At 54.3% G+C, this 19,158-nt stretch overlaps 1 protein-coding gene across 3 annotated transcripts in view; it reads left to right on the top strand.

Annotated features, from left to right (window-relative positions):
* RGS3 (regulator of G protein signaling 3) overlaps positions 1-19,158 on the top strand; it is a 129,522-nt gene that overhangs the window by 68,144 nt on the left and 42,220 nt on the right. For 2 of the 3 annotated variants that reach the window (XM_062207715.1, XM_062207719.1), the window contains 3 exons: positions 658-701; positions 5,991-6,113; positions 10,140-10,859. In XM_062207715.1, coding sequence (XP_062063699.1) covers positions 658-701; positions 5,991-6,113; positions 10,140-10,247 — 275 coding nt within the window. In that variant the 3' untranslated portion in view covers positions 10,248-10,859. Of the gene's footprint in view, positions 1-657; positions 702-5,990; positions 6,114-10,139; positions 10,860-19,158 lie in introns of those variants that run through there. The other variant, XM_062207714.1, reaches the window with a different exon arrangement.

Raw genomic sequence — 19,158 nt, 5'->3', positions numbered from 1 at the left:
CTTCCCCAGCAGCAGGGGCTGCTCTCTCTGAGCAAATCCTTTCCTGCCTGTATTCTACCTGGGAACCTGCTTGGGGTTGAGGAGGGAGCAGCTGCCTTCCAGCAGGGAGAGGGCTTGCTGACTGTTGAGTCTGGGATCCTAGACCAGGGTGAGGGGGTGCAAGCTGGGCTGGGAAGCCATCTCTGGGCTGCACGCACAGCCCACACATTTCTGGTGGGAAACAAGGCCCACCCAGGAACCGGATGGCTCCTTGTATTTCAAAATGGCGAAGACAGTTGGAGCGTATAAAGGAGAGCCCAGGCGTCTGCTGCCTCTGTGTCCCGCATTGCAGGGATCTTGGAAAGGGCAGGTCCTCCTGGGATGCATGGCAGCTCCTGCCTCTGGCTGTTGGTCGCTTGGAAGGTGCTCCCGGTTCCCTGTCCTGGATGGGATTTCAACATTCCTAGGGTCAGGCTGACCGGCAGGCGAATGCCTTGCGGCTGAACATCACTCTGGCTGGTGACTAGTGGGCTTCCCTCTAGAGACTTCCCTATTGCCTGGGTCTTCCTCTTTCTCCCTCTTCTTCCGGGAAAGCGCCACACTCAGGGTCTGGACGGTTCAGCGGCTGGGACTCTTCAGCCAGGGCTAACACGGGTCTTCCTTTCTGTCCCTTTAAAGGCTCTTCCGAGGACCTGAAATTCTGTGTGCTGTACCTGGCAGAGGTGAGTCCTTCCCTTTGACTTTGAGGAGAGAGGTCTGTGTCCTGGCACTTGAGGAAAGATGTTGGGCTGGGTTCCTTGATGCCAGCCTCCCCAGTAGGGGTCATGCAGGGGGCCCAGGGAAGTCCAGAATGGCAAGCTCCTTGCTCGGTAGCAGGGAGGTAGCATCCCTACCTCTCTGGTCTCTGTGAAAGAGCAGTAGACAAGGAAGCACTGGGAATGGCTTCATGATGGAGTCCTCGCAGAAGCCTGAGAGAGCACAGCCCAAGTTGCACGTCCCCCTTCCTCTAGGGCTCACCCTGATTCCCGTTGTCCTCATTCTTTGAACAGACCTCTGGGAGAGAAGACAGTTGATAAGATGTTAGCTTCAGAGGCAGTGCACATGTAGGAGGTGAGCTGGGGACTCTGGCTACTGGAACTCAGACCTGAGGACCAAGGAAGCCTTGGGTGCCCTCCCTTGGGGCAGTCACATCCCACCAGGGTACAGGTGTGACAGGTGGGATCCCTTCAGTGTTGGAGATGTTGAGTCCTATGGAGCCAAGTGAGCAGGGAGCAGGTAGAAGCCCAGGCTGGCCCCTCCTCCAGCCTCACCACTCTGGATTCCGCTTGGCTCAATAAGCCTTGCAAGGGTTATCCAGGCTCCTTTGTGCCCAGAGAGCTTCCTGCAGGCTGGGTTTGTTTTTCCCAGAGAAAAAGCACTTCTGCTGTGTTGGTTTCCAAGGATCTGTGACCTCCTAGTCCTCCGAAGATTGATGGTGTGATACTTAGTTCAGTAATGTGCCAGGTGATCTGACCCCAGGGGGCTAGGATAATGAAGTTCATGGGCAGCTACAAGCCTCTCTGTTCTCTTAATGGATTGGTGTTCATGAGAGGCACATCTGTAATGCAAGGAAGACAAATGCCTGCTTGGTCCGCAGCTTGGGACATTCTTGATGTGGGTGGTTTTAGGTCCCATGGAGAGCCCAGACTCACATCTTGATGGGAACTTCCAGCATGTGGTCCCCCAGAGAAGAAACCAGGAGAAGAGAGTCAGGATTTGGAGAGGCTTTTCCACTCTGCATTGAGGCAGTGCCAGTGCCAAGGTGTTCTCTCTGATAGCTCCCTGGCCACAAAGGTTCTGGATAGTGTTGCCCTCTACAGTCCTTGGCTCTGGGTCCCTAGCCCCTGGACAGGTGTCCCTCAGCCCCTGCAATCCCTGGGGCAGATGTGCCTCTGACTGGCTTCCGAGCACCCAGGGTTATTGGGTCAATTGGCACATTGGTCAGGGACCATCTCCCAGCCTGGAGTCTGATCCTGGCTTCATTAATTTAAGAGTCCTGGCCTTGGAGTTAGGAAGGCAGGTCTGCCAGTTCCTGAGCGATCTGGGGCAAGTTATGTAGTTATCTGACAAGAGGCCGACGAGGTCCACCTTGCCGGGCTGTTGTAGTGATTAAATGAGATTCAATGAGATGCTGCATCCAGAGCACTTAGCACAGAGCCTGGCACACAGCGAGTGCTCAATAATGCTAGCTATCATTATTTTCAGATTCATAACAAGGGGAAGAGCTTTTCATATTCATTTTCTCTCCATTAGAGACATCACCAATGCCTTATTGATCTTTTAAAATGAAAGTTAGAAGGAATTGCTCCTATTCTTTGTGTACACATTCAGATAGAGCAAGAGCCCAGGCTCCGGAGGAGGCAGAAGGCAAACCATGAATCTCCTCTTCCAGACCTGGGCAGACAACTTACCCTCTCTGGGTCTTAGTGCTCGCAACTGAAAAATGGGCATAGCCGTGCCTTTGCTTCCTCCCTCTGTTGTAGGGCCATTAGGAGAACTGCATGAAATGAGAGAACGTTTGTCAAAATACAGGGACAAACTTTAACTGTAGCTGCAGAGAAAACATTTTAGTTTTTACAAAAACAAAATTAACTCAGGATGAAGGAGGTCAGGCAAGATGGGGTTTTGAAGAGGCCGGGTGGAACTGGGTCTCTGGTTGGATTTGAGGATGCCCACGTTCCAAGGCAGGGATCTGCTGTGCATCCCAGAGGTCTGTGCGGGGCAGCACTGCCTGTGAGTAAGTTTCCTGAGGATGCCTTCAGGGAAGCTTATGGGCTTGGCCCTGGAGCCTGGGATTGAGGACACGCTGGGAGCTGGCTCAGCTGGATCACATGCTGGCTCCAGAGAGATGGTTCTCATGTTAGGGAAGCCACCAGGAAGTGAGGGCTCCCAGTTTAGACAGATTTAGGGAGATGGGAACTCAGTCTCTCCGGAGGGAGCTGGCTCAGCGCTTTTTCCTTTGGCCAGGCCAGTTTCCAAGCTCAGACTCCTACAAATATTTGTCCATCTAAGACAGTCCGTCCCTACTCCTGGGCCCAGCCTGGGTTTCAGCCCTTGTTGCTTTGGAAGCCTGCTGGGTCCTCTAGCATTATCAGTGTTTTCAGCCTCAAGCTCTCAGGGCCAGAGAGCTGCCCTACATGCTGCTACTGAGACAGGCAGTGTGGTCGCCACCCCACGCGGGGAGGCATGGCTTTCCCCAATTCCGAAGGAGCCTCCGTGCTCAGTGCTATGGACTCAGGGGCTTATTGAATCTCAACTGCTTGTGACAAATGATAGGGCTGCTAGGTCAGATGGTGACACGTGGCTTCCCAAAGAGGAGGGGAGCAGGAGTGGGTCTTGCAGGTGTCAGTAGGGTGGAGATGGTCACAGCTGCCACCTTGCACGGTTGTTGGAAGAAATGGGAAGGCATTGCTGGTCAAGTGCTTTGCACAGTGTGGGGCACTGGGTGGGAGGGCAGACTTAGACTCAGGGCCGTGAGAGGCTGTCTGTTAACTTCTGCAGGGAGGGTCGAGCGGGCTGCAGATGTCCAGCAAGCTGCCAGGAATTCTGCAGGTGCTCGTAGGCCCACTGGCCTAGAGTCTGTTCTGAAGGTTTGCACTCTGCTTGCCTTCAGGGCCCATCTGCCGCGGGAGGGTCCTGCCAGCCAGGTGTGCAGCAGCCTCCCCAGGTTCCGGGGTGAAATTCCGCAGGTTTTTCTCCAAGTCCTTGAGTCTTCTCTCTGCCATTCCTTGGCAGTGAGACTCAGTGAAGCCCTTGGCCACTCTGGGCTTTGGTTTTCCCCTTCTGGAAAATGGGAACAACGACCCACGTCCTCAGGCCTCTTTGTGGAATGGCCCAGATGCTCAGGTGATCGTAGATGAGAAAGTGCTTTTGAGGACTGAGAATTAGCTATAAAGAATTGGGATGAAGATGGGATTCCCGCTTCAGAGCAGAGCAGAGCAGAGCAGAGGACACTGAGGCTTAGCGGGAGGAATTTGCTGGATCCCACCCAGGTGGATACAAGCTGGGCTGGAAGGCTGAGGCCAGGGCATGGCCTTGGCAGGCTGGGAGGGACCGTGGTCCTCACTCACCCCTCCATTTGCAGGGGACCAGGACAGGACAAGGGGCAGAGGGCTCTCTGGTCAGTGGCTGCCCTGCCTGACTTCTCCCAGGGAAATCTTGAGTCCTTTGCTGGGTGTGTCCCTGTCCCTCCCGCTCCTCCTGCAGTGGGCGGGAGGGTTCTGGGAAGCAGCAGGAGCTCCAGTGTTGCCCAGCACATGGCTGCAGTCCCTGAGGGCAGTGGCCAGGGCTCTCCTCTGCGGCCTTCAGGAAAACCAGCAGCCGAGGACTTAAGGCAGCAGAGGAATGGCTGGCACCCAGGGGACACTTCACATTGCGGGGGGGGGGGGGGGGGGGGGACCACCCTGAAGTGTGGGAAAATCCCCGAATGATGCTAGGTGATGCCAACAGCCATCCCTGGCTCAGGGCCTCTGCTTTGCTGTCCTCTGCCTAGGGCTGCTTCTCCCAAGCACTCTCCTGGCTGGCTCCCTCTTGTTATGTAGCCCTGAGCTCCAGCGTCACCCCCTTCTAAGGGGACTTTTCTGACCACTTCGCTTAAGGGTGGCCTTGCTTTCTGAGGTTTGTGACTTTTCACGGTTTCTCATTGTATCATTATGTATTTCTTTATTGTCCTGACCCCCGAACTCAAGGGTGGTAAGGGCTTTGTCCCCTCTACCTCCTTATCTCCAGTGCCTAGGCTGGTCCCTGACGCGGAGCAGGTGCTCAAATACTGTTTACTCGGTGAGCACTTCCTGACCTGTAGCAATGGCTGCTGTGTCACGAGGCCTGGGCTGTCTTCACCGCTCGCCTTCTCCGTACCCTGAGAGGTGGATGATGTTGCTATCACCCCAGTTTACAGAAAGCTCTCAACTCTCCTGAGCTGGGAAATGCAGAGTGGGATCAAACCAGGCCTGTCCAGCTGCAGGATAAGGAGGGCCTGGGTGGGAGCACTGTCTTTTTCTCCGTTCTAAGTGTCTCATGCTCTTAGCTCCCTGGCTTCACCCATCTAATTGCTGTCCTGTGGGGCTCTAATAAATTCCCTTGGAGTTAGAAAGTGTCCAGTAGTGGGTGGTGACCCTAGGTGGTGGCACCGCCCTGCCCCGCCCCCAGCACATTCTGACTGCTTCCTGGTGACTCCCTGGGTCCTGAAGCTCCCCTGCTTGTACCAAGGCTGGCCTGGGTTTGACTCCTGGAAGTTCCTCCAGACAACCAGAGCTTACAGAGGCCCATCCCTGCTATGTACTCTATGAGGCCCAGAGGACTAAGGCCTTCCTAGAAGGAGTTTATGGTCTACTTGGTGGGATTAAATGATAGCCATGCCAGAGATGTGGTTGTCCACAGTTGGGCTGAACAACCATTGATGTCAGCCAGCTCACACGCTGGGCAGTGGTGGAACTGCAGAGGGTTACGTGACTGCCCATCATAGGCTTCCCAGAGGGACCTGAGTGGCTGTTTGGGTTCTGTTGGTGTGTCTGTCCAACGCTTCTAACCTCGGCCTTGTGACCGGAGGAGTGTGCCCTGAAGGAGAGGGGTTCTGAGAGCTGGATGGAAGTACTAGCTGCACAGAGCATCAGCCTGTGGCTTTAGCTCGCTGTGTTCCCCATGGCTCCCCCAGCTGCCACCTTGCTCTGTCTGCCCCCCGGACTGACCTCATCATTCTGTCCCCACAGGCCTCCACTGTGCTGGGAGCCACTGCCTCTCTCCTCTCCCCTCCCCCGCGGGCCTGCAGCTCACCAGCTGCCCCCAACCTTGCTTCCCAGCTTCTCTGGCTGCCTCAGTGTCACCAGGGATTAGTGTGCATTTGTGGCTTTTAGTGGGCGCTCCCCTCCCCACTGCAGCCTCGCCCTCAGGAGCCTAGGGCTGGGCTTGGGCCTGGGAGCCCCCTGCTCGGGGAGCAGCCCTGACCGTCCCTCTCTCTGTTTCCCTGACGTCAGAAGGCAGAGTGCTTATTCACTTTGGAGGCACACTCACAGGAGCAGAAGAAGAGAGTGTGCTGGTGCCTGGCGGAGAACATCGCCAAGCAGCAACAGCTGGCAACCTCGCCCCTGCAGAGCAAGGTAAGGGCCTTGTCCGCCGCCTCACCCCTGCAGAGCAAGGTAAGGGCTCCCTCCACCTCGCTTCCCAAGGCTGGCCTCCACCCTCAAGCCTCGGAGTTGAGTTTGGGGCTGGCAACTTGCATCTGGGCAGTGATCTCCTGGTAAGGGGGCCTGTGCTTAATGTCTCTGACCTTGGCTTTTCACTGGGTCCATTGAGTGGATTTGACATTGCCTGAGCAGATTGGCAGAGACAAATTGAGCCTGACCCATCAGCTCTTGGCACTGTTCTTTTTGGTTTGCCTGTGACTGGGCTTCATTTGGGCTGGCCTCCCTGGTGCTCGCTCCCCTCTGCCCACGGGCAGGCTTTGCCCAGGGGCGGTGTGCTGGTGTTGAACACTGGCCCGAGGCAGACATTATCGAGGGGAGGTTTGCGGCAGAAGCTGTTACAGTGGGATACAGGCCAGAGGCAGGCGAGCTGCGTTTCCACCGCTGGGGCTAAGGACTAGCCAGCCGGAGCATCAGAGAAGACCCAACTCTGGGGAGGCCCATCTGGGCCAGGCCCACTCAGCTGGTCCAGTGGCTGGGAAGGGAGAGGGGATGGGATGTGATGGGAGCTGGACCAGTGCCTTTCCCTTTGACCCCCCAGATGCCAAGCACAAAGCATAGTCACCATCCCCCATCGCTGAGACTTTCAGGTCTCTTCTCTTTCTGAATGTGGGCCCCTGAGGGGGTTGGGTCTGACTGGCTGCACAGTTGCTAGGTGTGGTTGCTTTGCCCAACCTGGGAGAAGAGGAGAGATGAGTGCGAGCTACAGCTGGAAACTCGCTGGGCTGGGTGCTCACCAGGCCAGGTGGGGGTGTGCATCAGACCCGCTGTGGCAGGAACTGGGGGGGAGGGGGCGGCAGCCTCTCCTGAGCACTCCCCAGCCACCCCCGCAGGGAGTGAGCCCCTAGAACTGTGTCTGCTGAGTGTGAACACACGTGATCTTGCTTGACATTAGGCAGGGGTGCGATTAAGTTTGGTGAGGGAAGACAGCGGGCAGGGCAGGGATCCTGGGTCTCACTGTGTCTTCAGTGTGACCTTGGGCAAGTCACTCCGCTGCTGTGCGCTTTGATGTCCCTATCAGTGACGTGGGGACACTGGTTCCTCCCCCAGAGGGTTGCTGTGGATTTGCAGAAGGGCTGACATAGATCTCGTGTAGTTCGTAGCACAGGCACTCACTTGCCCACAGCTGTGGGGAAGACGCTGCCCCCATCCTGCTCCCGACGGTGCAGGTTCCCACCATCAAGTTCATCTCTTGAAAAGAGACCTGCCACCATGGCAACTGCCGGCCTTTCCCCGTTGGTCTGGCCTGGGCCACGGCCACAGTCCAGGCTGCTCTCTCTTCACTGAGCAGCCACTGCGGCGCTGGATGGCTGAACGTGTGCCTCCAGCTTGCTTTGCGTTGCACTGACTTAGTTCCTCCTCTTCTGAAGGAAAGAGGATGTTTGTGCCTGGGCTTCCGAGTTGCTGGCTCCAGCATATGTCAGCAATAGCCTTCTCAACGCCTTGGAGACCCTTTCCTCCTCTGGGTCTGGGAGGACGGTGGGTAACTGCAGATAGGCTGTGCTTGCCCGGCGCGCCTGTAGTCCCAGCTACTCGAGGCTGAGGCTGGAGGATCGCTGGAGTCCAGGAGTTCTGGGCTGTCGTGCACTATGCCGATCGGGTGTCCACACTAAGTTCAGCATCAGCATGGTGACCTCCCGGGAGCAGGGCACTGCCAGGTTGCCTAAGGAGGGGTGATCCGGCCCAGGTCAGAAATGGAGCAGATCAGAACTCCCGTGCTGATCCGAGGGGCTGTGCTCGGCACAGGCTCTGGACTCGGAGGCTGAGCCTGGAAGGCGTCCAGGGTTTGGGCATCCTGAGTAGGCATCAGGGTGGACACTCTTCAAGCCAAAACTGTTTAAACATTGAGTGTCATGGAGAAGCCGTGTGCTGTGTAGGAGAAGGGTGATGAAACAGGGGGCCTGGCTACTGAGACAGCCTTGGCGTTGTCTCCTGGGCCTGAGAACCAAACCCTGCCCCAGACTCACACATTCTCCTGGGCCCGCACTCCTTAGAAGGCAGTCGTGGACCCGTCTTTTGTAGGGCAGGTCCCTTGGAGTCTCTGCAGAACCTCCACCACCCGCCCTTAGAGTTTTAGCAGTTTAGCCCTCCGAGTCACGCGCAGAGTGCTTCCCGCAGATACGACTCTCTCCAGCCTTGTAGGTTTCCAGACAGCTTCTGCGACCTCAGTGACTGGGCCCAGGTGGCTGTCCAGCTGGCCCAACCTGCGCTTGGCTCTGTCAGCTCCCGGCTGCCTGAGTGACCGTGACCCTCCTTCCCCAGGGCTGGGCCGCAGCCTTTCCACTAAGGTCTGTCCCCCAGGGTCGGAGAGGCGGGACCGAGGCCGGCTCAGACACTGGCTGCTTGCTTTCAGTGCGTGACAAGTCCCGCTTGACTGATGCCCTTGGATCCTGACTAAGTAGCATGCCCTTGTACGCCTTTTCTGTGATCCTGCCTTCTGAATGTCCGCCTTCGGTTAAACAAAGGAAAGCGAGAGTGAAGTATCCCCCTCCCCGCCCCGCCCAGTGCCTCCCTGCGGAAAGAGGAGTTCCCAGAACTCCCAGGCTTCCCTGCCCGCCCCGTGTCCCGGCTCCTCTCCGCAGTGGCTGCCTGTGCCTTGGGATGGGAGTTCTTCAAAACTCTCAAGGAATGTGAAGCTCTTTCCAGATTCATAAAATGTAGCCAGTGCGCTTTTCCCTGAGAATGAAATAGCTGCTGGTTGGGGAGCAAGGGTGTGGGGAGGTTGTGATTTCTGTGGGAGCCGAGGGCCAGGGCTCATCCGGTCTCCTTCAGGGATCTGCGCCCTGAAGATTTCTGCCTGATTCGACTGCCTGTGAAATCCGCCACCTCGCGGGGCCAGCTCTGTTCTCCCCTCCCCTCGGGGGTGGGCGGGGGCAGGCAGTGTGGGGGTCCCTGTGGAGGGCATCCCTTCCCTGGGGGCCATTGTCTTTCTGTTGCTCACTCTTGGCCTGCAGTTCCTCCCACTTCTGTAGAAATCTTGACCTCCTTCCTCTCCTGTTCTGCACCGCGCCCCCAGTCTTGCTTCATCTTCCTTGCTTTGGGGCCCGCTGTGATGCTAATGCTCCCAGCTTCTACCACCTGTGGCCGCTGAGGTTCTAAGCCAGGACAGAGAGGCAGGGTGGTTTTATTTTGGTTATCAGTGAAATGTAGACACTAAATACCTTCTCTGTGCCCTTTGGGGTCCTTACTGATACCTCCTAACTGGAGAGAAATGGTCAGGGCACTGGAGAGGAGTTGCGAGCATTAAAGACCAGGCCTGCGGGCCCTAGGGGTGGCCCAGCAGGGTCCCGGCTAGCTGTTCATCATCTGTTCACTGAGCCCTCCGGGCTGGGCTGGCCAAGCCGTCTGAGAAGAGTCGGCTGGCCCCTGAGCCCTCGGGCGTGAGAAGTGGGGGTCAGTGCAGCGGAATCTGTCGCACTCTTCCCTCTGGAGATCCCAGTGTAGTGACAGAGACAGACGTGGCAACAGACTGCTCCAGATGACACGGTGAGTGGCCTGACCCCGGGAGGGCCACCTGGCCTCTCCGAGACGCAGTGTCTGCACCAGTAAAGAGGACGGATTAACAGGGAGGAGTACACGCAGAATGCGCTTGGCCAAGTGGCGCGCAAGAAGAACGCTGTCAACTAGCTGCTGTCGCTAGCCTTGTTCTAAGTGATGTCTATAGGAGGAGCCGTCTGCTAGCCCTGTTCATGGAAGCTGCCACCGCCACTCAGCACACGGGACCACCGCCTGCCTTATTCCAGGGCCCAGGCGGGGACACAGGGCCTCCAAGGCACAGAGGTGCGTGCCGCCTTGTCATCTCTACTTAGACAGCTAGAGCCTGGCCTGGAGATGCCAGGGTCTGTCTGAGTGACTTAGTGAGGGGCAGAGGCAGGTCCTGGAGTCAGGCAGCCCCAGCCTGAGTAGACAGCAAGCTAATTCCAGTTCTGTCTGGTTCCACAGAAACTCCACCCTTACGGCTCTCTCCAGCAGGAGATGGGGCCAAGCAACTCCTCCAATGCTACCCAGGATAGAAGCTTTACCTCATCAGGACAGACTCTGATTGGCTGAGCAAACCCAAGGGCGGGACTCTGCTTCTAGCAACTTAACCCTTTCTTGGGCCTCCCCTACCACACAGTAACCTCACCTCAACTGGACCCAAAACGGAGGACCAAGATGGTTGGCCTAGGGTCATCTGAAGGGAGTGGTGCCAAGGGTGTGTGCAGAAGGACTGCAGGTGACATGGAGGCCCCGTGAGCCTGTGCAGACTGTACAGACTGGCTGCAGGAAGTCGCTGATGGAGAAGGTTCCGAAGCTTATTCCCTCCATGCAGAAGGAGGTTAAAGGGCATCTGGGCCTCCAGCAGTGGTTCCAGCACCCACTTTGGGGCCAGCAGGAGAGGCTGGAAGAGGTCACCCCAATGGAGAACAGCGCCGTGATCCACTGCTGCCTGAACACGTCTCCAGCCACTCGCCTCTCACGCGGACACCTTCGCTGGTTCCTTCAGTGGGTTTGGGAGAGGGGGTTGGGACTGGCATCTGCTTTGTACCAGGCTCTGTGCTTGGGGGTACCGCAGAGAACAAGGTGAGCCTGGCCTCTGCTCTCATCAAGATTCCCGTCCTAGGAGGGAGTAAGTGTGAACCAAGTCACAGCACCAGCACACACCTGCCCCCATGGTTGCCAGCGGTGATAATCTGGGAAAGTGGCAGTTTCCTACAGAAAGGACTGTAACTGGATTGCTTGGGGGGGGGGGGGCGGGGCAAGGGACGGACATAACTTTGCCCACTGGAAAGGAGCGAGCCAGTCGAGACTCAGGGAAGTGCGGTCTGATAGGAGGAGGTCCCAGCGTGGAAGGGCTTGGAGAGCAGGCCAGTGGGCCAGAGCTCTGAGAGGAGCAAGAGGGGTGAGGGCCACATTGTGTCACAGAGCCTGGGGTAGTTTCTACAGGGGTCCTATGGCAGACAGGAGGGGCCAAGTGGATAGGAGGACAGTTTGTGCCCCCCCCCCTCCCCAGTCCCCCAAGGCTGGAGCAGCGGTGTGTCAATGCCAGGCTCTGGGATGAGAAGAGCTGGTTCCCATCTCCCTTCCAGTCCTCGTCCTCCACTGCCCTGGATGTGAGGGAGGACTGGGGCCTTCCTCACAGAACCCCACTCTGGCCAGTCTGGGCTCGGGGCCAGTGCCGAGTTCTAAGAGTGTCCGTGGGAGTTGGGAGCCGTGAGTGCTCAGCTTGGCCACAGTGGGAAGGCTCACGGCCCCCAAGCTTCAGCAGGGGTTGCCTGTGTTTTCCCTTCATCCTATGCTGAGCTTGAGCCCCGTCAGCTAGATTTGCCTTCTGTGGAGCCCTAAGGGCCAGGGACCAGGGCTGGGTATGGTGCAGCAATGCTAGTGGAGACTCCTGCTACAAGGCTACAGGAGGCCCTACCGAGGGGACCGTGACCAGAGCCCAGCCGGCTCACGCCTGCTGCAGAAGCTCCCACACCCTTTCCTAACTGCCAAGGCCCAGAGAGAGGAACACCCAAGGCCACAAGGTCTGAGGGACACGGTTCTGCACTAAGGTATATCTGTAGGATCAGGGCCACTTGTCTAGGAGAAGGAGGTCAGAGACCCCCCCTGAGCTGACACTGTCTGTGGCATGTCGCACAAGACCTTAGAGAAGTCTTGGGCTAGGCCCTTGTGAGATTGCTCAGTTGCTGTGGCTGCTGGAACACTAAAAATGAGGGCCCGGCAAAGAATATGCCCTTCACCTGCCCCTTCTCCCCCTCCTCGCCCAGGAAAGATGAGACATACGGACTCGGCCGCCTAATGAGTGGTGGGCTTGTGTGCCTGTGATTAGGATAATGCTCCCGTCCAGCGGGGCACAGACGTTGCCTGGACTGGGCCAGCTGACACATAGTGGCTCTGGCAGCCAGGGCTCAGCCCGCAGGGTGCGTTCTGAGAGGCTGAGCAGCCGGGGCTGCACAGACAGCAAGCTGCACTTTGATTTCATTTGATTCCCTTACAAAATGACATTAAGGGGAATGTGAGGCACAGGAGAATTGCCTGTCTGGGAAGGCAGCAAGCTTGTCTCTACCGGGCCTGGTGACATACCTCTGGCCACCAGACAGGGGCCAGAGCACGGGAGCTGTGGCCACACACAAATGGAGACTTTGAGTGCAGCGTGCGGCCCCGGGAGTGGGACTCTGCCCCAGCTTGTTCCGATGCACTGCCGCGGGGAGCTCGTGCTCCCATCAGGATCCAGGCTGGGCCTTCTGGTGGGCCCGGGGCTGGTCCCCCCAGTGCCTGTGGTGAGCCACAGCGCATTGCTGCTCTGCCTCCCCAATCAATGAAGCACTTAATTTGGCCGTACAGGCTTAAGAAGATGAAATACGACCTGGTGGCCACTGCTCTTCAGCATCCCAGTCCATCCCGGCCATCCAGGATGATGAACAAGCATTCGAAATTGCCTCTGAGAGCCATAATCACGGGAAACATGGCGCAGCCCCTCCCCACCACATAAATCACTCCAAGAAGCACACAATGGCCTCTTTCCTGATGGGCCGATTGTCTTGGTTGGCTGTCTCGGGCGGAGCTGGGAGGAGGGGAGCACAAGCCTTTATTGTTGAAAAGGCCATCTGTGCAATTTGAATACAAAGTAATCCTTTTCGTTCCCCACACACCCATGTTCATGTTTTCTTGTGTCTCGGCCTCTAGGGCCTTTTGAAACTCTCATCTGCCCTGGAAGCCGTCATGCCTGGGTCTCTGCCGGCCTGGGGCTTTCGGTGCCTTGGAGTTGAGACAACACGGACCGTTTTGGAAATGATGACATTGTTGGTGTATGTCTTATGTGTTGTTTTTATTCTTCAAATTTCTTTTTTCATAAATTCTGCCACCAAAAGCCCTTGTTACACATGACACCAAGACACCCGAGAGAGTTCTACAGAGTGGAGGTGCAGGCAGTTTGACAACGTGGGAGAGTCCACTGTGAACACGCGGGCTTTGGAGGTGGCAGGCTGAGCTGGTGCTCATCTGTGGCTCTTTCCAGATGCAGGGTTTCTCTTTTAGGGATGGAAGTAAGAGAAATCAGGGAGGCAGGAGGGGGACATCCGGCCTGCCAGAGGTTGTGGCTCATTCAACTGTAGAGGGATACTTTTAGGACAAATGAAATGAAATACCTTATTTCCTACCTGGTGGAGAAGAAACTTCCAGAATTCATTTTCCTGAGGGATGGCACAGGCTGAATAAGTCAATCGTCTCCCACGTGATTTGATCAAAGTCTGATAGGAAAATCAAGGTTGAGCTATTGTGATAAGCTCATAGGGGGCCCAGCCCCAGACCACCTACTTCTGGTTATTCTGCAACCATGGACCACCCAAGTTGGGAGGGGCCGGGGAGGCTGGGCAGTCACTCCTGCATAAAGGCCATCCTGGGAGGCCTTGGTCTTCAGAATGAAGCCCAGGTCTCAGTGTGGCTCTCCAGGCTCTCCCTGGTTGCACTGCCCCCTTGCTTGACTCTGACAGCCCAGCCCCTGGGACTTTTTCCCTGCTATAAACTTGCCGTGCACATTCATGTTTAGGCTGTTCCTTCTGTCCGACACTGCCTGCCCTCCCGGCTGTCGCTGCTGGGTGCAGTCCGTAACCTTCAGGGGGTAGCACTTGCTCAGAGATGCCTTTCTCAAGCATACGTCAGCAGCCATTGCTCCCCCCTTGGCATTTCTAGGCCATTTTGATCATCCTTAGCACAGTGTGTGGGGCAGATAGATCTCCTCTGCAAGGTAGCTTCTTGGGAGCAGGTGGAGGGCATGCTTTATTTCTCTTGAATTCTGTTGTTGCCTGGTCTCCCATAGGTGTTCTGTAGACACTGTGCGATTCAGCTGGACCATCCACTTTAGCCTTCCTATGTTCTAGAGTCTAGATGAGGAAGCAGGTGGAAAAGGGAAAGTGGCTGACCAGCATCACGGGGCAGGCTGGCGTCAGAGCCAGAGCGAGGACTCAGCTCTCCTGACTGTTGGCTCAGTGTTTTCTGTTGTGCCTCAGCTTTGCAGAGATACGACCGTGGATCCCCAGCTGGTAGATGAAGCGATCTGGCCAGGTTCACTCCAGGGTCATGGATACCACCATATTCCCATGCTGACACAGGGATGTCCCTGGAGAGGAAGCGCGCCTAATCAGAACTGCCGCTGTGGTTCTCTTCCCTGGGTTGTGAGGCCCCCTTCTCACTGAGCCCTCAGAGAAAGCCAGAGTAAGGTTCTGAAGATCTTGGCTCGAATTCTGACTTTGCTGGTCCTTACTGTGTGACTTTGGACAAACTCCTTCACATCTCTGATCATCACAAAGAATAAAGGAGTTGAATGTAGATGTCGTCCAGGAGTTGCCTGATCACAAAATATGAGGACAGAGTAATAAACCTAAGTGTAAAGTAGCCACTCCTCGCAAGAAAGGTGGAAAGCCTGACATAGGGCAAAAGTTGGTTCAGGCTCTTCGCTGTGCACACGGTCCATTGAAACCATTCCATGAGAGATTTCAGAGGGGAAAATAGGCAGAGTTCAACGTTTCAGGCATAAAGAAAGAAAAAAAAAAAAAACAACCCTGGACATTTTAATCTTCGCGTTGAAACATGAGTGCTTGTATGTGGATCCATGCAAATATTGTAGCTGGTTTACCTTCACCACAAACCTGTAACACATAAGTACACGTAGGATCTCATCCAGGAAGGAGTCCTCATCAGAGACACCCAGCTTATAAACACACTCCTACCTCTTCCCCAGCCTAAGGTGCCGCTTCCAGGCTGTGCAAGCGGCTCTCCAGCCCAGTACCCTCCTCATTCCCCTTCCTTTCTGTGCAGGTAGGTGCACACATGCTGGGTTCTCTCAGCTGAGCCTCACCCATGCCTGTATCCATGCCTACGCTCTAGCCTTTCCGGGCCATGGCATCAGGGTAATTTCCAGGTGGAATTTAGGGTCCTCAGTGTGCCAGGTCTTTTGTTTCTCGTGTGGTCAGAAGTCTCCTTCACATCCTTTCCCAGAAATCGCCATTGACAGTTTTATTGCCTTTAAGGTACCTTGCTCAGACGCCCTGCTCAAGATAAATGTTCTACAAAGGGGTTTTTAAAGTGTTAGCGGTTTTCCATCTTGGTTTAATTCTATTGCTGCAGCATCGTTTTCTGCTTTTCCTTGGGGAAAGTCCATCCGGGGTTCAGTAGGCTAGCCTAGGAAGTAGACCAGCCCTCATCACACGGTTTTCAGTGGGGAAACGCCCTCTGAGACCTGGAATCAGCTCCCAGGCAGGCTTACGGAGCATCGCCCAACACACAGGCAAAAGCACAGAAAATGGTGCCTGTCTCAGTCGTAGCTGGAACGCTGGTCGAACCCTTGAGTCCTTGAACAAGCAGCTGAAAAGCCCGAGCTGAGTTGATGACCAAGCCCATCTGTAGAAACCACAGCCAAGATCGAGGCAAGAACCTGGCCCAGAGCACTGAGTGGCTGACTCCTGAAGATTCTGCCAGGTTGGGGGCAGGGGAGGGGCTCACTCAGCAACCCACTGTGTTGTCATGGGGAAATCGAAGTCACCACTCAGGGCTGTAATGGAAAGAGTGAGAGATCAGCCCTGCTAATGGCGTGGGGCGAGGTTGTCTCTTCGGCTGGCTTGTCTAGAAATTCCCAGCGCGTTCTTGCTGGAGCGGAATGAATGGGGCGGCTGTGTTTTACCTGGAGCTCCAAGCTGTCCCTGTGGTCTAAAAATAGCAGTGGGAACGGAGCTGAGGGGAAGAGGAGGGGGCTCCTTCGGGAGCAGGGTGGGGACACCTCACCCCCTTCCTCTTCCTGCTGGGCCCTGTGTGAGGAAGTCTCACGGATTCAGAGGACTCAGATCTGGGAGGGTCCTGGAGCCACCCAGCCCTCACACCCCCACCTCATCCAGAAGAGGGGACCCAGAGGGGAAAGGACTGGAGCCCCGGGAGAAAGTGCCAGAAGCAGCGCGGTGGCTGCAGGCCTGGCGAGGCTTTCTCTCTTGCCTCTGGGCACACAGGGCCTGGGAACCACTGGGGCTGAATGTAGCTGGGCTTCCTGAGAGTCGCCAGGCAGGCGAGGAGTCCCTGGCTAGTCCACCCTGAGCCCGACCCGGGCCAGCTGGCCTTCAGCACCATGCCTTCCCCTTGCAGCTGTCCCCTCCCTTGCTGACTTGTCCCCCTGTCACTTCCTACACTGTCTCCAGGGAGGGAGGACAAAGGCCAGGGCAGAACTGTCAGACAGAGAGCCTAGCGGTTGTAGACTTTTCTCTGCCCTTCCTCAGGAGCAAGCAGAGGAAGCTAAGGGGCCGGCAGGTCTAGAGACAGGCAGACCAGGGTTCAAACCCCAGCTCTGCTTCTCACCAGCTGTGGGATTGCTTATAGATCACCTAGTATCTACAAAATGGAACAAGAATGCCTGCTCACGGGGGATGTACTAGTGGTCAAAGGACTTGGTATGTGCAGTGTCTCTCAGAATACCTGCTAGGTGGCAGGTGTGCTGTAGTGGCACCCATCACTGGGGATCAGTGAGCATCCTTGACTCTCTATAACCCCCTTCTTTGGACTTCTGCTTGAGGCAGTTGACTTTTTTTATTGTCACAGAAGTAATTCATGTAACTGATGTTTATTATGAAGAAAGCATTTAATGTAGATGTACAGGGAGAAGGAAATGCAGTTCATTCTTGATTTCAGCACCCAGAGATAACTGATGTTGGCCTTCTGGGGTGCATCCCGTCAGCCATTTGCTTATATGTACTTATTTGCAGGTTGAGGCCACTGGTACAGTCCTCTTACCTGCCGTTTCCCATTTTAGAGCGTAATGTATCCACATGTCCATGTCAGTAAATACTTTTCTTCATCTTCATTGTGAGCGCCTGCAGTCTCTTTCATTGTGTAGATGAGACTGCTTTATTTCAACAGATCTAGGCGCTCCATGTTCAGGTTGTTCCATGGTTCCCTTGTTATAAAGACCTGAGATAAGAACATCTTGGTAGGTATATGAGGGGCCTTCAAAAAGTTCAGGGAAAAAGTGGAATGAAAAGATAAGCTTATTGTGATATTTTTTAAAAAAGTGAAATTTGTGACTATTCAGAATATCCATTCTCCGTGACCCTTTGGAGATTCCTTGTTATGGTATGCCCTAGCATTCAGTTCAACACCTGCTAAATATTGGATCCTCAGCGAATATTTATTGAATGAACATTTTGTTAGAGTAAATTTCTGGTAGTAGAATTTCTGGGTCATGTGTATTGGAAATAGATTCTTGATCCTGTTGCCAAATTACTTTTCTGAATGACTGTACCGAATTTCTACTCCCACCTTGAATTGACCGTTCATCCTGCTTTGCCAGGGACTTGCCCTTCTCAGCACTGAAATTCCTGACTCTTGAGAAAGGCCTGAGTCTGGATCGGAGAATGTCTGTTTGCCCACATCCTTAGCACCACTGGTGTTGTTAGATTTTTAATAGGTTCCCTTCGTTGATTACTGAAGATACTGAACATTAATTTATATGCCTTTTATTCACTTATATCACCTATTGTCAGAGTAGCCTGTTCAAGTCTTTTGCTCATTTTCCTGTTGGGTTGTTTATAGCTCAATTATTAATTCACAAGGAAGACTCCTAATATAATAAGGTTATTTATCTGTTAGGCTTTTATTGTTATTATTTCTTTAAGTTACGGTTGTCTATGATTTATAGGTAATCATATCTGCCAATTGTTGTGGTTTCAGCTTTATTGAGATATATTTCGAATTCCATACAGCTCACCTAGTTAAAGTGTACAATTCAGTAGTTTTTAGCATATTCAGATTTCTGCAGCTGCCATCATGATCAGTCTTAGAACATTCTTATGATCTCAAAAATTCTCAGAGCCAGCATTGTGGTGCAGAGGGTAAGGCTGCTGCCTGCAATGCCAACATCCCATATGGGCACCTATTCGGGTCCTGACTGCTCCGTTTCTGACCCAGCTCCCTGCGATGGCCTGGGAAAAGCAGTGGAAGATGGCCCAAGTGCTAGAGCCCCTGCCACCTACTTGGGAGACCTGGAAAGATGCTCCTAGCTCCTGGCTGCAGTCTTGCCCAGTACTGGCCATTGTGGTCATCTGGGGAGTGAGCCAGTGGATAGAAGATCTCTCTCTGTCTCTCCCTCTCGCTCTCTAATTCTGACTTTTAAATAAATAAATAAATCTTAAAAAAATTCTCACCAAGTCCTCCATTCCTTCCAGTCCTAAGCAATTATCAATCTACTTTCTGTCTCTGTAGATTGCATATATTTGACATTTCATATAAATAAAATCATATAATATTTTGTATTTTCATGACAGAATAGTCTTTGATTTAGCATGATATTTTCATGTTCATCCATGTTGTAGCATGTATCACTACCTAATTCCTTTTTGTGGCTAAATAGTATTCCATTGTCTGGAGAGACCACATTTTGTTTGACCACTCACCAGCTAATGGATATTTGGGTTGTTCCCACCACTTGACTATTATGGATAATGGGGCTGTAAGTGGTTTTGTGCAAGTTTTTGTGTGAATGTATGGTTTCATTCCGTTTGGGTGTATACCTATGAGTGGGATTGCTGGGTCAAATGGTAGCTGTGTTTAGCTTATTGAGGAAGTGCCTGCTTGGCTGTGCGACTTTAATTTCCAGCCACCAATGTGTGAGGATTCCAGTTTCTCCACATCTTTGCTAATGCATGTTATTTTTCTGTTTTAAAGATGATAGCCATCCTGGTGGGTGTGGAGTAGTATCTCATTGTGATTTTCTTTCTTTCTTTCATTTTTAAGATTTATTTGAAAGGCAGAGTCAGAGAGAGAGAGAGAGAGAGAGAGAGAGAGAGACAGACCTTCCACCTGCTGATTCATTCCCCAAATGGCTGCAACGGCCTAGGGCTGGGCCAGAGTGAAGCCAGGAGCCAGGAACTTCATCCAGGCTTCCCATGTATGTGCAGGGGCCCAAGCACTTGAGCCGTCTTCCACTGCTTTTCCCAGGCCG

The sequence above is a fragment of the Lepus europaeus genome, chromosome 12, assembly GCF_033115175.1.
Source record: "Lepus europaeus isolate LE1 chromosome 12, mLepTim1.pri, whole genome shotgun sequence".
Classification (NCBI taxonomy): Eukaryota; Metazoa; Chordata; class Mammalia; order Lagomorpha; family Leporidae; genus Lepus; species Lepus europaeus.
The sequence above is the reverse complement of the archived record's forward strand: the minus strand, read 5'-3'. Positions and strand labels throughout refer to the sequence as shown.